The 17126-nt window shown below is 50.5% G+C and overlaps 1 protein-coding gene across 3 annotated transcripts in view; it reads left to right on the top strand.

Annotated features, from left to right (window-relative positions):
• The window catches only part of B4galt5 (beta-1,4-galactosyltransferase 5), a 72230-nt gene extending 68863 nt beyond the window's left edge, over positions 1–3367 (top strand). For all 3 annotated transcript variants that reach the window (XM_051143829.1, XM_051143830.1, XM_051143831.1), the window contains 2 exons: positions 1790–1891; positions 2465–3367. In XM_051143829.1, coding sequence (XP_050999786.1) covers positions 1790–1891; positions 2465–2612 — 250 coding nt within the window. In that variant the 3' untranslated portion in view covers positions 2613–3367. The remainder of the gene's footprint in view (positions 1–1789; positions 1892–2464) is intronic.
• The last annotated feature ends 13759 nt before the right edge of the window (positions 3368–17126 follow it).

The following is a 17126-nucleotide window of genomic DNA, read 5'->3' as shown; positions in this document are numbered from 1 at the left end:
AAGAGAAAAGAAAAATATGTTGTCCCAGTCTGTGCACCCCAAAACAACATCATTACCATTTCAGTCTGTCTTTAAAACGTGGTGAGTAGATCACATCAACTCTCTGTGTCAGTGTCTCACGCCCGTTAAGTGGCAGTGGCCTTGGTCTCAGGTGTCACTGCTTAGGGAGGTGATGTGTTAGAAACACAAGTGTCTTGTGTGGAATACTGTCTGGAACTTGCATAGCTTCCTGCTGGCATGTTTAGCCTTCAGTGTTCTTATGCATGAAGGTGGTGTCTTAGCACTGGTACTTAGAAAAGGTCTTAGAAATGAATATGAGGAACTGGAGAGAAGGCTCAGAGGTTAAGAGCACTGACTGCTCTTCCTAAGGTCCTGAATTCAACTCCCAGCCACCACATGGTGGCTCATGACCATCTAAGTTTTTTTTTAAATTAATAAATAAATAAATTTTTAAAAATATTAATTTGGTCATAATGCAGTGTGAAAGGGCTCTTGAGCCATGTTACAGCAATGTTTCCCTCTGGTTCTGTGCACTAAGTGCCGATGTCGGTGGAACTTCCCCAAGGTGGGCACGAACTACCTGGTGACCTGCTCACAGCTGTGTCCCTGCAGCATTGGGGGTTGTCGTCAGTGGCCCTCCACCTTGTTTTTTTTATACAGAGTCTTTCATAGAACCCAGAGCTCATTGATTCAACCAGGCTAGCTAGCACTGATCTCCAGACATCAGCTGTCTGGCCCTCTCTTCCCATGCCCAGTGCTGGGGTTATAGCCACACAGCACTGTGCCAGCTTTTACGTGAGTTCTTGCAGATCCAAACTCAAGTCCTCATGCTTGTGTGCTTAGCACTTCATCAACTGGGCCATCTCTCCAGCCCCTAAACCATCATTTTCAATAGCAATTTCAAGGTCTTGCCTCAGATAGAAATGCTAGTTAAGGGGCTGGAGAGATGGCTCAGCAGTTAAGAGTACTGACTGCTCTTCCAAAGGACCAGGGTTCAATTCCCAACACCCACATGGCAACTCACAACTGTCTGTAACTCCCAAGATCAGACACCTCACACAGACACGCAGGCAGGCAAAACACCAATGCACATAAAAATTTAAAAAAAAAAGCTAGTTAAAGCTAGGTGTGGTGGTGCACTCGGGAGGCAGGCGCTGGTGATAGCTTTGAGTTTAAGGCTTGTTTAGTGTACAGAGCAAGTTCCAGGACAATCAGGGCTACACAGAGAAACCCTGTCTCGAAAAACTAAAAAAAAGCAAAGCAAAGCTTGCTAATTGTCTGCTTGTGTGCATTCGATGGGAGTGTGCCATCCTTTGTTCACAGGTGCAGCCGTCGCTGCAGATTAACCAAATGCCTAGTGCGACTGCACAGTCAAGAAACACACTGTGACAGGTGCTGGGCCGTGGCTCGGGGAGGAATATTTTCCTACCGTCCTAGCATGCAGTGGTCCTGCCTACAACACACACACACACACACACACACACACACACTGTTAACTGATTAAAGTACAGATCAGTTAGAAGAGTGAGAAGGTGCTTGCTTGGAGGTTGTTGCTGGAGACACTGAGGTGTCTTAGTGTTTACTGCCCTCTGGGTCTTCAGTATCTTATTGCTGTCACACACACACACACACACACACACACACACTGTTAACTGGTTAAAGTACAGATCAGTTAGAAGAGTAAGAAGGTGCTTGCTTGGAGGTTGTTGCTGGAGACACTGAGGTGTCTTAGTGTTTACTGCCCTCTGGGTCTTCAGAATCTTATTGCTGTCCTTTTCCTTTTGGACAGGGTACAAAATGCAGGCTATTCTGTGAGCCGGCCAGAAGGGGACACAGGAAAATACAAGTCCATCCCTCACCACCATCGAGGGGAGGTCCAGTTTCTTGGAAGGTTGGTCTGTTTATTGGCTCCTTGTACAGATGCCCTCAGAGTGCCTTTCAGCCACTTTCCTTCCTCAGCTTTCTCAGCCAAGCCTGTTATGTTTTTTGCTGTTTGAGGCAGTGTCTCTATGTAGCCAGCCTGGTCTTTAGCTCTAGCTCTCCTGCCTTTGCCCCCTAAGTGCTGAGATCACTGGCTGTCCCTGCCATGTGGCTGGGCCTCACAGGTATGTATCTGTTCTGATTAACCGAGGCAGATATTTTAGATGACCTTTGGTGAGATTTATATACTTGGGTCTCCTCTGCAGCCGGAGAGAATTGGGGTCACCTTCTGCTAACCTTTGTGCTGTGAAGGTTTCTCCAGGAGAGTGACATGGCTCTAAGCCTGGCTACTTTTTTGTCCCTTCCTTTGTTTGTTAGGTTTCCTGGGCTTCCCAAGTCTGACCTTGGGTTAGTCTCTGGAGCCTCCATTCCTTTGGGCCTGAGAGGCGTGAGATGAGCTGCTGTAAGGCTAACCCTGGCAACTGCCCTGGCTGTGTAAGCTGGGATGCTGGCTCTGAGTCCCTGTCCATCTTTGGCTTTCTAGGTATGCTCTGCTGAGGAAGTCAAAGGAGCGTCAAGGGCTGGATGGCCTCAACAACCTGAACTACTGTGCAAATATCACGTACGACGCCTTGTATAAAAACATAACTGTCAACTTGACACCCGAGCTGGCTCAGGTGACTGAGTACTGAGATGTGGGGAGAAACTGCATTCGCCTACCCACCACCCCCTCGGAAGGGCTGTGATGCACCATCCTGGGGGTCAGCAAAGGAAGAGGACAGAAGGAGAGTGGAGCGCAGGACCATAGGGTTCCAGAAAACTATCACAGAGCACATGCACAAAGGCCTTCACTGTAGGACCCAACAGGGACAGGAGGCTTGGCACACCTGTCGTCGGCACTGGCTTCTATTCTACAAGACAGATGTCTGCCCTGCTGCTCTCTTCCGTCCCAACCCAGGTCCTGTCTCAGCTGCAACCTCTAGGATTCCAGGGCCAGGCTAGGTGCCCTTTGGATAGATGGATGGCAGGGCCCAGAGGTCACCATGGCCGGCTACCTCTGGCTTGAAGCAGATGGGCCACTACACCGTTCTCTGCATCTCTGGTCTTCTCTTTGGTTTTCATTTAGTTTAGTTTAGGGCTTTTGTTTTGTTTTGTTTTGTTTTTTGGTGGAGATTAAGGGTGGAGGGGAGGGACCTGGGGTGACAGACACATAACAGTCACTTCTTGAAGAAGTGTAATTGTAAATAAGCCATGTAAAATGCCTTTTTAATTTTATAGCTGGCTCCACTTCAAAGTGAGGGCTTCATGTATTAGATCACCTTGGGTGGAAAACACAGCTCAGTTCCCATGCAGCTGAGTGTCATCTCTCAGATCCTGTCAGCTGGGAAGGAAGTTGATGCAGGGCAGAACAAAGAACCTCCTATCACTACAGCCCTCTTCCCCTCCCCTCCCTTCCCCCTCTATAGGGTTTTCCTCCTGCAGACTCAACAGCGGAGCTGAACGCTGTGAGAGGCACAGTGCTCTCCCCTCTTGCAGATCCCTCAGAGCTGGGATGTGTGGTGGGTGGGGAGGCAGGGTGCAGGACATAGGCTTGTCACTCCAGTGTGGGTGGCAGGGGCTGGAGAACAGGAGGTTTGAGGCCAGTGTGAGCTACATAGCAAGTTCCAGGCCAACCTGTGCTGTGTAGCATACTACAGCTCTCTGGACTACCTTACTACCTTTTTTTTTTTTTTTTTTGGTCACCAACATCTCACACACAGAGTGGCTGTTGGGTGACTTGCCCCTTTTTTCTTTGGAACTTGGCCACAGTTTCCCAGAGCTGTGCCTGCATGACCAGCTGCCTTCAGTGATTTCTCTGTTTCCTTTTTTGGTTTCTGGGAGGATGCCACGCTGAGCTAAGAAGCAGTTGACTGGGAGGGGCTCAGCCAGGGAGCAGGTGGCACTGGGGGGTGGGGTGCATGCCAGCCAGGGTCCAGGTGAGATCTCACCAGAGCTTTGACCGGCAGCCCAGCAGATTCCCCCTGTTTCCTGAAGCAATTCCTAAACTGCATTCAAAAGAGGGGCCCCTTCCTGTGTCTGCTCAGCTGCAGCCCTTGGTCCCTAATGCAGGGTCTGTGAGCGGTGAGGAATGCTTTCCTCCAGCCTCCAGCTTCTGCTTGTTGCCTCTTTGCCTTCAGCACCCTCTGTGTTTATGGTTTACATGGGTGGGTTGGGCATGTAGATATGTGGGGTGGGGGTTTAGCATTGCACAGTTGGTTCTGCGGACAGATGACCCCCACAGACTGTGGGAGTGATTGGCCAGGCCTTGGGGTGTTTTTTCTTGTTTTTTGTTCTTTTTGTAGAATAGAGTGGTATCTAGGGAACAGATGGTGTTGAAGAGTGCTTCCCGCTCGTATGAGAGAGCAGGTGCCTGCCCTTGAGAGCGCTGGTGAGCCACGTCATCTGTTTGCACTGGGCGAGGAGCTGCATGGCTGCGTTGACTTGCCTTTGTCTTACGGTACACACAGCAATAAAGATTGTGTCCGTCCCAGTCTCAACCCTCTGCCCTTCTCTTGTCAGTTTTACCGTGCTGGGAATGAAACCCATGGCTTTAGGATGCGAGGAAATGCTCTGCCACTGAGCCATGGGCCCAGCCCTCACCCCCTCACACAAAGGCCAGGAGCTGCTCTCAGCATGGTAGAGCCATGGTGTCCTTTGGAGGGGCTTCCAGGGAGGGACGGTGGTACATGCAGCACATGTCCTAATTGAAGCTCTGCGTTCTCACACTTGCCACAGGGTACCATTTTGAGCCAAAGGCTGATACTTGATTTAAGAAACAAAATGCCGATTTGGGGACAAAAGAAAAGGTCTTTTTACTGCTCAAAGTAGGGTCGCTTATATTCTTTTGCAATCATGTCCAAGTTTGGTTTTAGTGTGGACTCTTAGTGGGTACTGTCGATCATTGTCCACCAAGTCACACACCGAGTAGGAAATGTCACAGTTAAAACCATACCAGTAGGCCACACGTTAGGTCAGGGAATGCGTAAAGAAAATGACAAGTATGACCTTGGTGTATTTTGGCAGCTGAAATTATTCAATGCTATGGACAAGTGACCCCTAAACCGACCTGCTTTTGACTTCCTTGTGTGTGGAAGGTCCCTCTTCATACAGGGTTTCTTTGGGGGAGGAGGTATTTGCAAAACTTTAATTTTGCTAAAACAGGGACTCTTCGTCAGTGCTTCCCTTCCTCAGAGGACAGTAGTGGAGCAGCGGCGCATTACTGACTCTCCCCACACCACTGATGAGGCATTGAGTGCAGCTAGCTTACTCCATCACCACTCTTGTTTGTTTTGAGCTTGCTCTTTGTTTTAAAAGGTGCCAGGGGTACATTTTTGCACTGAAATCTAAAGATGTTTTAAGAAACACTTTTCACAGAAATAGTCCTTTGTCATTACATTATTCACTCATGTGTTTGTACATTTTTGTATGTTACTTTATGAATGATTTTTTCAGTAAAAATACATATTCAATAACCAAACATTGGTGGTCGTGTATCTGTCTAACTGCCTTTCAAGGAGATTCCCTCCTCTGTAGAATACCACACACCGGGGACACCAATGATATGGAGGGACAGTGAGCCTGAATTGGATTTGGTTCTAGAACATTCTCTATGGGCACTCCTGGGTTGCTCACACATGGTTATGAATTGAGGCCTTGCATTTGCAGTGTGTGCATTTTGCTTTGTCTTGTTTTCCAGTCCCCTGTAGCCCAGGCTGGCCACAGAACTTGTTCTGTATATGTACTTGAAGGTGACCTTGAATTTCTGGTAAATGTGCACCACCAAACTCGGCTTATATTGTGTTGAGATTAGTGTCTAGGACTTCGTGCATGCTAGCCAGCTCTCCACCAATGGAGCCCCAGCTTTCTGTGTTCCTTCCTCCTTCCTTTCATAAGTACAGATATTTCACCTGAATGTCTGTGCCCAACCTGTGTGCTTGGTGCCCACAGAGGCCAGAAAAGGGCATTGGCTCACTTGGAACTGGAGTTACAGGTGGTCATGAACCACCATGTAGTTGGAGGCAATTGAACCCCGGTCCTTTGCAAGAGCAGTCTGTGTTTTTAACCACTGAGCTATCTCTCCAGCACCCCCACCACCCCAAGTATTTCTCTTCTTTACTATAGAGAACACAGCCCTGCATGTTGGCACTGGGAACAAGACAGGTGGAATGAGAGATCTCTAAGCAAGCTGTCTGGGTGCTGGGAAGCTACTCTCAGTCCACAGTGTGTCCTGGGAGAGAAGGCTGCTGGGTGGTCCTTACTTGGTCAAGGTGGAGTCTTATGAGGTGGAGTTGGAGAGCTGGTGAGGTAAGGTGCATGTCATAGCCTCAGCAGCGAAACTGGGCAGGGCTTGTGGGACAGGAAGGGCACTGGGCACATCCTGAGCATGATGGAGTCAGGGTGTATATGGTGGGATTCCACAGCAGTTTCTAGGGCTGTCACCAGCTGAGGGTCCAGAGAGAAGCCAAGGAGATGTCAGGATAGTACAGGTGTGATGAGGAAAAGAGACTAGGGTGGGGCTGCAGACCTGGAGGATTGAGTAGTCTTTGGGAACTGCCAGCTTCCCAGATTGCATGGTACCATTTTCTGTATTGTGTTTAAGGGGTTGGAGACCACCAAGGAAAAACAGTAAGTGGGCAGCTGTATGCGCTGGTGAGGGCATCAGGGAAGGAGCCATCCAGGCCTGGAGGATCAGTTAGTTCCCTGGGTGAGTGGGGGTGCAGGAGTGGAGCGTTGGGCCAGGAAGCTGAGGCTAGCAATCACTGGGTCGGGTGGGGTCAGGGGAGCATCGTGGAGAACAAGATGCATGGAATCTGGGTCCGGGTTCCGGGGCTGTCAGCAGGAAGCATGTTCCTTGTGGTATACTCCTGAAGAGCTGTGCCTGCAGGGACACAGGAGAGGGAAGGTTGGCCATTTCAAGAAGCGTTGAATGCCGCTCAAAAGTGATGTGGGGTAGAGGGAGGAAAACAGCACATGGGTGGTGGGTAACCCAGGTACTGTGCTCCAAGAAAGATGGCAGGAAAATCCAGGGGGCGCTGACCCTGGGGAGCAGGAATGGGAAGAGGGGTTCATCTTCCCAACAGAAGGCTTTCTGTGACAGGCTCCATTCCTGTCCAGTCCATTCTAGCAGAAAGACTTCCACCTGGCGATGTTTTGTTTTGTTGGTTTTTTGAGACGGGATTTCTCTTTGGGGCTGTGGTGGCACATGCCATCTCTGTGAGCCAGCCTGGTCTACAGAGCAAGTTCCAGGACAGCAGGGCTACACAGAGAGCCCTGTCTCAAAAACCAAAGCCAAAACCAAACCAAACAAACAAAAGCAAGAGAGAGAAGGAAGTTCAGATCGTCCTCAGCTACATAGCAAATTCAAGGGCAGCATGAGACCCTGTCTCAAAAAACAAAACCAAAGAAGCATAAAGGAAGTAAAGAAGGAGGTGGGAGGGAAGCAACAGGAGCCTCTGCCTCACATGCCTTAGGTTCTATCCCCAGGAGAGTAAGAATTCACACCAAGCCCGGTTAAGGCAAAAGGCAGGAAGAGCAGGGCTAGGGGAGGTAAGGAGATGTAATCCCAGGTATTTCTCTGAATGCATGAAACACCCAGTGTACACTTCAAACGCCAGGTTGCCTGCCCTCCTGGGGCTTTCTCTACAGGGAGAAGAAAAGTGATAAGTGGCTTCAGAGTGCTGGGTTGTGTGGTAGTGTGGTCAGGGCCAATGCCTCTGCTGCTGCGGGAGGAATCCAGTATGCACAGACCCAAATCTCAGACACTTGGGAGCCTGACAGGAGGAAGCCTGATGGTTCAAGGCTTGAGTGTGTCAGTGAATGAGTTCAAAAGAAGTTGGGAGTCAAGGGTTTGCCAGGCAAGTGTGAGGTACTAGGTTCAAGCCACGTGCTGTGGATAAAATAAAACAAGGTCTGCAAGAAATAGGATGACAAACAGGTGCAAAGGAACAGGTGGACCAGGGCCACAGAGAAGGAGGGAGAGGGAGGCAGCACTCAGGGATTGGAGGCACTTGCAGGGCCACATGGGCCATGGTGAGAAGTTGGCCCTGACTGCATGTCTTGTCTGGGGAGACTATGAGCAATGGAGAGGTGTGCGTGGCTGCTCACACACTAGAGCAGCCTGGAGCTTCAGTGGGGCTGTGGGGAAGAACTCAGCATGGAACTGGGCCCTGTGACACCTGTGGCCCTGTCCAGGTGGGAGGTGATGGGTGATGGAGGATTCTGGGAGTGAAGGGCGCTCAGTTGGGTGTTTCTTCAGGGCAGAGACCCTAGAGCTGTCAGCCTAAGAGTGTGGCCTTGTCTGAGGCTGGGCCTCTCCACAGGGACGGTTACTCCACATGTCTGACGTGGCCAGTGGACTCACTCTGCTTTGGTCTTTTGCTCTTCACATCTGCCGGGGGCCACTGCATGTCAGCCCTGCTGTGTCACCTGGTTATACCCAGATGCCGATAGGTAGCAGAGTACACCCACGGCAGCTGGGTGGGTGGGTGACTAGCCTCCCCAGTCATAGCTCACCACTCACAAAGATCTCCAAATACAGCAGGCCCAGGGGTGTAGAGATCAGAAGGTATGGCGGGGCCCTGGGGTTCATTCAGACCAACACTGGCAGCTTCAGACTTCCCTGTCATCACAGCACCCCAACCTGAGCAGTGACAGTGACAAAAGTAACAGTCAATAGTTCAGGGCACTGTCCCTGACCTGCGTTCCTGCTCTTCATCAGTGCTGTGTCTGTCACTCAGCTCACAGTCATAAATTTCTCACCCACCCACACTCAGTCTTCCCCTTCTGCACATATGTATGCACGCAGACACACACACACACACACACACACACACACACACACTGATGTGGCTGAGCAGGGGTCAAATGCCGAGTCAGATGAAGATGAAGTTCACAGTCATGCAGGGCAGGTGACCTCACGCCTTTTCTTATGCAAGTTGATTCTCTCCTTCCACCATGGTCTTCTCAGACTCTGAACGCAGGTCATCCGGCTTGGTGTCTTTACCCACTATGTTGGTTAAATTGTATGTCACGCTGACACAAGCTATAGTCACTTCAGTGTGTGAGTGGGAAACTTAATTGAGAAAATGCCTCCATCAGATTGGCCTGTGGGACATCTTTTTTTCTTTTTTGTTTTCTGGTGTTTTTGTTTGTTGAGACAGGGTTTCTCTGTGTGGCCCTGGCTGTCCTGTAACTTGTTTTGTAGACCAGGTTAGCCTTGAACTCAGAGAGATCTACCTTCCTCTGCCTTCTGAGTGCTGGATCAAAGCGTGCGTGCGCCACTACATTCATTTTCTTGATTACTGGTTGATGTGGGAGGCCCAGCCCCCTGTGGGCAGGTGGTCCTGGGTTGTATACTTACGCTGACTGAGCAAGTCTTGAGGAACAGGCTGGTAGTCAGTGTGCTCCAGGGCCTCTGCCTGAGTTTCTGCCTCCAGCTTCCTGCTGAGCTCATGCCCTGTGAGATGCAAAATGAAGTAAACCTTTTCATCTGGCCTGCTTTTGGTCTCAGTGTTTGATAAACAATAAAAAGCAAACTCAGACACCCCTGTGGCGACCTCATTGCCTACAGCCCCTTTCCTAATACTAATACTTCTGTATGAATTAATTATCTTCTGGGGGCAGCACCTGGCTTGGGAGCAGTTCAGAAGGGTCTCAGTGTCCTCTGCAGGGGTTTGCTGTTTATTCTATAGACCACTGGGAATCAGAGAAGATTCTCTCTCTCTCTTTTTTTTTTTTTAAGGTGGTCAGTTGTGTCTACCGTGATAGCTAATCATGGTGGTCACTGATGTCACTAATCATTGATGCTCTGTGACTGACCATCACAATGACCACTACACCTTACATCCATAGTGACCACTTCAGCTGACTGTTAGAAGGGACCACCACAGTGACCACTAAAGCTGACATCACAACTGACCACCACAGTGACCCTGGCAATTGACCACCAAGATGACCTTCACAGCTGATGATCTAAATGACCGCTAGAGCTAACTGTAACAGCAACCACTACAGCTGACCATTACAGTGAACGCTATAGCTGCCTGCCACACTGGCCATGCCAACTGACCATCACATTGAACACTGATGGCTTTTACAGTGACTGCTGCACTGACCATTACACCTGACCACACAGTGACCACCACAGTGAACACGGTAGCAGCCTATCGGAGTTGACCATCACAGTGAATACCACACCTGACCTCTGCACATGACCCCTCCCAGGCCAGGGCACCATTCCTTCTGTTTTCATGCCATGTTAGCGGAGGCCACTTAGGCTGGAGAGATACAGGGCATGACTCAAACCGGTCAGCCAGTGTGTTGCAGCTGCCTCCCGTGTCCAGTGACCAGGTCCCTGCCTGTCCTCCCGACTGGGGAAACTTGATGCTCTGAGATTCCTCACCTTTTCTCTTTCTCAGCAGCCATTCCGCTGTCCGAGGCAGGGAGCTGCTGCCAGCTGGTGTCCCCAGAGCTCATGCAGCTGCTTGTCACGAGGCTTGCTGATTCCTCAAGGCTTTTGACTGGTAGTTGTGTGTGGTATGGGAGCCAGTCTCCCCAAAGCAGGCCCACTAGGCAGGGTCCTTGCATTTGCCATTCCCTCTGTCAGGAAAGACCTAGCCTCAGTTATCCTCAGTTTCCCTCAGAGCCTTTGAGCTGCTGACTCACTCAGGGCTGCCAGAGGAAGGATGGTTAGAAGGAATGAGCACACAGGTGAGATACTGCAAGAGCAAAGGTCCCAAGGCAGGTCCTGTGCCAGCACATATGAGGGGCCAGGCCACAAGGAGGCTGGAGCATCTGGCTCAGAGCATCTGGGGAAATGGGATAGAGCTCCTACCGGCAGTGCAGTGATCCCAGAGTGGACCCAGTGTAGCTTAGGATATGGGCAAAACGGAAGCTGGCACCTGCCATTTGACCCTCAGCACCCTCCCTGCCTTGCCGAATGGCTGCTGCAGGCATCTGGGGCCTGCTTTGTCTGGCTGGGACTCCTGCTGTTCGTGGGTCTTCTGCATGTGAGCCCCAGGGGGCCAGCGATGCACCCCTCCTGTTCAATTCTACAGACCCCAGGCCAGGCTTGGGCCACAGGGACACTTAGTGACCAAATGAGGTGGGGCAAGCTCCTGGCAGCAACTCACCTCTCTGAGAACATTTTAAAACAAAAAATAGGGGGCTGGAGAGATGGCTCAGAGGTTAAGAGCACTGTCTGCTCATCCAAAGGTTCTGAGTTCAATTCCCAGCAACCACATGGTGGCTCATGACCATCTGTAATGAGATCTGGTGCCTTCTTGTGTCATACATGTGGGCAGAATACTGTATACATAATAAATCTTAGAGAGGAGAGAAAGAGAGAGAGAGAGAGAGAGAGAGAGAGAGAGAGAGAGAGAGAGAGAGAGAAGAAAAAGAAAACAAAAAATAAGATCTCTATATGTAGTTCTGTTTGGCCTGAAACTTGCTATGTAGATCAGGATGGCCTCAAACTCACAGAAACCCACCTACCTCTGCCTGGCAAGTGCTAGGATTAAAGATGTTTGCCCTAACTGGGTGTGGTGGTGCACACCTTTAATCCCAGCACTCAGGAAACAGAGGCAGGTGGAGTGATGTGAGTTGGAGGCCAGCCTGGTCTACAAAACAAATTCAGGACAGCCAAGGCTACACAGAGAAACCCTGTCTTGAAAAACAAACAAAAACAAAAAAGTGTGTACCCCAACACCTGGCCCTTTGAAGCATCATTTTCTCTCAGCAATGTTAGGATACAGTTATGATGGGCCCTGTGTGAGAATAAAGGCATGTCACAGGCCTGAATTAATGGACCAGGGCAGCTCTAACATTCTGCACGAATGGCAGAGCCCCCTATGAAACTTCAAACATTGACAAGTTTCCCTGTGTGGGAGGAAGCCAATCCTGCGTTTGGGGCTGGTGCCACCTAGTGTCTAAATAGAATATTGCTGCAGCCTGAAGAACCCAGGAGGGCAAGTGTCACTGTTTGAGGGTTCGTGGTGGGGGTCTGTTAATTCAGGCCTGCAGTATGCTTCTTCAACTCCACACCAGCTGGCCCACTGGCTTCCGGGTCATCATCTGTCTCTGCCTCCCATCTCACCACTGTAGAAGCTTTGGGGCTCAGATGCTTTGCTGCATCCCGCCTTTTCACATGGGTTCTGGGATCACACTCAGACCTTCAGGCTAGCATGGTAAGCACTTTTATATGCTGAGCCATCTCACTAACCCAACCTTCCTCTCAGCTGGGCCTGGCCTGCGTGCTCCCAGGAGCCTCTGGCAGTGGTGGGATTACAAGTCTACATCACTATGCTCTGCTTTTTACGTGTGTGCCAGGAGTTTAACACAGGCCTCTGTGCTTATGTGCTTGGTGCTTTGCTGACTGAGCCGTCTCCCCCAACCCCCTATTTCCTGAGGGCCATGCTCCTGCCTCAGATGCACTTTAGTATCCTAGGACGCCTCCAGTTCCCTATGGAACTGAGGAGGCTTTGAGCACTTAACCCTCCTGCCTCTGCCTCATGAGTGCTGGCATCAAAGATGTGCATCACGCCCCACTCCGGGCTCTGCCTTGCTGTGCAGCAGGGTCCCCAAGTGCCGCACACTCCCTCACTTCTGCCCTCACACATGGCCTCTCTGTGAACGGTTCCCAAGAACACTGCTGTCCCTCGTGTCACCACTGTCTCCTCAGGCAGCACACGGAACAGAGCCTGCCGCACTGTAGGAGCCCAGCAGAGGGTTGTTCTGTGTGTGTCTCCGTGCAGCGCTGTGAGGGAGCAGAGCCCTCTCTTACAGTATGAGTCCTGGTCCCACCCCTACCACCTACAGGTTAAACAGGTAATCTCTCTCAGCCGCTGTATAAGCATAGTCCCCACTGTGGCTGCAGAGGTGGAGGTGGCTCAGTGGTTAGGAGAACTTGCTGCTCTTTCAGAGGACCTGAGTTTGATTCCCAGCACCCATACTTAGAAACTCACTCACACACTCTCTCTCTCTCTCTCTCTCTCTCTCTCTCTCTCTCTCTCTCTCTCTCTCACACACACACACACACACACACACACAAATATATATCAAATTCCCCTCTCCTGAGAGTCTCGTGTACTCCCCAGCTAAGTCCACTATCTGGGTTCCCAGCAGATGTGTGCAGTTGACCAGGCGCCAGGACAGTGGTTCTGCCTACACTCAGGGCAAACAGAAGATGTTCAGGAAGGGCAGTATCTTTCGTCACTGTGCCCACCTTCCTCCTCTACCTCTAATCCCCCTTGGCTCCTCCTCCTGTGAACACAGTAGGTGCTCATTAAGTGCTGGTGTTGAGGGCTTGCTGCCAAGTTCTCAGAGGGGTCCAGGCCCAGACTGTCATTCAACATGGTGGCCAGCAGGGGATGGCTGGAGCCTGGGGTTCCTCGGTGGCTGCAGGGATGCACAGCCCACGGAGCATCTGCCTACTTCCAGTGCCCAGCACTCTCCTTGTCCTACCCCAGGGTCACCTGGCCTGGGGGAGGGGTGTCTATTGGGCCTTACCTTTACAGAGTGCTCCTGGTAGCCTTCACTGTGTGCTAAAAGACCCAGGGCCATCCCTGCAAGTCAAAGGTGACAAGCAAGGCTGGACAAGGGTGGTCACTAGCCAGAGGCAGCATTGTCCTGCCACTGCATGACAGGAATATGGAGGCAGGTCTCATGCCTTGGAACAGGAGTGTGGCCATCTTAAACATTCGTGCTGGATCCTGCCCCCTAAGGAAAAGAGGTACCGTCAGGCGGTTGTGGTGCACGCCTTTAATCCCAGCACTTGGAAGGCAGAGGCAGGTGGATCACTGTGAATTTGAGGCCAGCCTGGTCTACAAAGCAAGTCCAGGAAAATCAAGGCTACACAGAGAGACTCCGTCTCAAAAAACTAAGCAAGCAAGCAACCAAAACAAAACAAAACAAAAAAAGGAAAAGAGGTACCATCTGTGACCAAGAGAGTGTGCTGTAGAGCTTAATTGTGGCCTTAGATCACAATCTTCATAGCACAATTATGAGAATGGATGCCCTGAGGGTTGGAGAACATTGCTGCAGGTTCTAGCTGTTGGGCCTTTCCCTGACAGAGCCCTGTCAGAGGATAATCTGGAAGGAGCCCAGGGTGTGATAAACTGTGCCCTGAACAGGCTCTGAGCAGCTGCAATAAGTCCAGATAAAACAATAGCCAGCTGGTGACTCCCTGGCTTGTGTGACTCAGAAACTCCCTCTGTCCTCAGGTGGCCACAGACTAGATCTTCTTGGCCTGTCTGGGGCCTCAAGACCTGGGGGTGTCCACTAGATCCTTGTTCAGGCTCAGGGTGGGACGGGGAAGGAACAGGGTCCTGTTGTGCTTTCTTCCCCTCTGCTCTTCCAGACAGAGACCTCTTTTTAGCCTTGACTATCCTAGAAATCGTTCTGTAGACCAGGCTGACCTTGATTTGTTTGTTTGTTTGTTGGTTGGTTTTTCCTGAGACAGGATTTCTCTGTGTTAGTCTTGGCTGTCCTGGAATCACTTTGTAGACCAGGGTGGCCTCAAACTCATGGAGATCCGTCTGCCTCTGCCTCCCGAATGCTGGGATTAAAGGCGTGCACCACCACAGCCCAGTTCAGGCTGACCTTGAACTCACAGAGTGCTAGGATTCAAGGTGTGCACAGGCTCAGACAGAGACCTCTTGAGGCAGGGTATACAGCTGGTGCTCAGCCAAGCTTCCAGAGCCCACATGTCTGTTAGGAGGCTCCACTTCTCCTTCCTCCCTCCTTCCCTCCCTCCCTCCCTCCCTCCTTCCCTCCCTCCTTTCCTTCCTTTCTTCCTCTCATTTTTATTCGTGTTTCTTTTGTATAGTAAACTATTCCCTGAACCACCAACTTTTTCCTGGGTAGGGCTTGAAAACCCGTTCCGCATGGGTAGTAATTTTAGGGACAAGGAAGGGCTGAAATTACAGGCCATCCTGCCACCCACCCACTCTCAGTGGGACAAGGCACAGGGCCAGCTCAGGAATTTCCTGACGCTTTGGGATGTTGTCTGTGCCGGGAGGATGACGCGTTGGTCCCCTGGCTGTGTTCAAGGCATGGATTTACGGATCCTGAGCAGTATCTGTGGCCTCAAAAGGTGAGGGCTCACCTAATCAACTCCCTACCACCTGGGATAGAGTCACCCTGAAGAGGCCCTGGGTCAGCTGTTCCAGAGAGAGCACCCTAACATTGTGGCTTGACCCCAGTGCAACAGTGGGTATGTGGTTGGAAAGCAACACAGCAGAAAAAGGGACAGTTTTTGTCGTTTTGTCTTTATTGAGTCAAGGTTTCTCTCTGTAGCCCTGGCCGTCCTGGAACCCGCTCTGTAGGATCAGGCTGGCCTCGAACTCAGAGATCTGTCTGCTTCTGCCTCCCCAGTCCTGGAATTTTAGAATGATTTTAAAAAGCATTTTCCACACAGAGGGGAGCTGAGGAGTCACCACTCCCAGAGCAAGCAAGCTGCCACTACATCCCACACAACACATCTCACGTCCTGTGTCCACTTGACAAGCATTCGTGGGTGGGATACAGTGAAAGGGGCTCCCGTTGGATCACTGCGGAGTCCAGAGGCTGAGCAAATAGCCAGGGTACAGAGGAGAACACCGGCTGGGACACTCTTTCCTCAGTGCCTTGGGGCTCTGGGACACCCGTCCAAGGTTCTGTGTGAGTGGGTGGAAGGGAAATTTCCAGGAGCTCGGCCACCACTCTGTCTTTTTTATCATGAGGCAGTCTTCTGTTTTATGGTTCTGAGGTTGGAGTTTAGGGTCCTGTACGCCCTTCTGCGCTTTACCATAAGCCGCATGCCCAGCCCCTTGGAAGCCTTTTATTTTTATTTTTATTTTTATTTTTTTGAGACAGGATTTTTCTATGTAGCTTTGGCTGTTCTTGACTCACTTTGTAGACCAGGCTGGCCTTGAACTCACAGCGATCCACCTGCTTCTGCCTCCTGAGTGCCTGGATTAAAGGCATGCGCCACGATGTCTAGCCTTTAGAAGATTTTTAATTAGAAGCAAATCAAGTTATAAGGAGGCTGGTGAGATGGCTCAACAGGTATAGCCAGTTGTCCCCAAGTTGAGGACCGACATAGTTTAAAAGAGAGAACCAACTCTTCAAAGGTTGTTTTTTGATCTCCACAAGTGTGCTGTGGTCTGCAGGAGTGCACATGTGTGCACACACTAAACAAATAAATAAAATGTAAGAATTTTTCAATGGCATCTCGCATGTTGGTGCATCAGAAAAAGTTAAAAATAAAGGTTTTTTGTTTGTCTGTTTTTGTTTTTTGTTTTAAGAAAAGTCTAGGGGCCTGGAGAGATAGCTCAGAGGTTAGGGGCACTGACTGCTCATCCAGAGGTCCTGAGTTCAATTCCCAGCAACCACATGATGGGCTCATAACCATCTATCATGAGATCTGATGCCCTCTTCTGGCCTGCAGGTGTACACGCAGCCAGAGCACTGTATACATAATAAATAAATATTAAAAAAAGAAAGAAAGAAAAGTCTAAACCAGGCATGGTGGCACACACCTGTTAATCTAGGCAGAGGCAGGCAGATCACTGTGAGTTCAAGGCCAGCCTGGTCTACAAAGCAAGTCCAGGAAAGTCAAGGCTACACAGAGAAACCCTGTCTTTGGAAAAGAAAGAAAGAAAGAAAGAAAGAAAGAAAGAAAGAAAAGAAAAAGAAAAGAAAGAAAGAAAGAAAGAAAGAAAGAAAGAAAGAAAGAAAGAAAGAAAGAAAAAGAAAGAAAGAAAGGGAGCCGGGTGTGGTGGCGCACGCCCTTAATCCCAGTACTCGGGAGGCAGAGACTGAAGAACCCTTCCATTCTGTTTCCTTTCTGAGACCTCATGCTCCTATCCTTTGAGCCAGAACATTTCTCAGCCATGAGGAAACCTGGGCTGGAGCCTGTCTGCTGTGATGAGGAAGCTGGGGAGATACGCAGGGCACAGGGAGCAGCCTGGAGCTGGCTGCCCTAATTAGCCTGGGGCTGGGCTGGGGGCCACCCACTGCCCTGCCTGGCCTGCTCAAAGCCTGACCACCCATCCAAGGCTGCCCACCCTTCCACCTTCCCTGAGGCTCCCAGCCTTTCAAGCTGTGTCCCGAGCGACAGAGAAAGAAGCTGTCAGCGTTGGTCCCTGCCCTCGGCATGGAGACCCCTGCGAGCCATTGTTTCTTCATCG

The sequence above is a fragment of the Acomys russatus genome, chromosome 4 (assembly GCF_903995435.1).
Source record: "Acomys russatus chromosome 4, mAcoRus1.1, whole genome shotgun sequence".
Classification (NCBI taxonomy): domain Eukaryota; kingdom Metazoa; phylum Chordata; class Mammalia; order Rodentia; family Muridae; genus Acomys; species Acomys russatus.
Note: the sequence above shows the minus strand (reverse complement) of the source record. Positions and strands in the feature narration are given on the sequence as shown.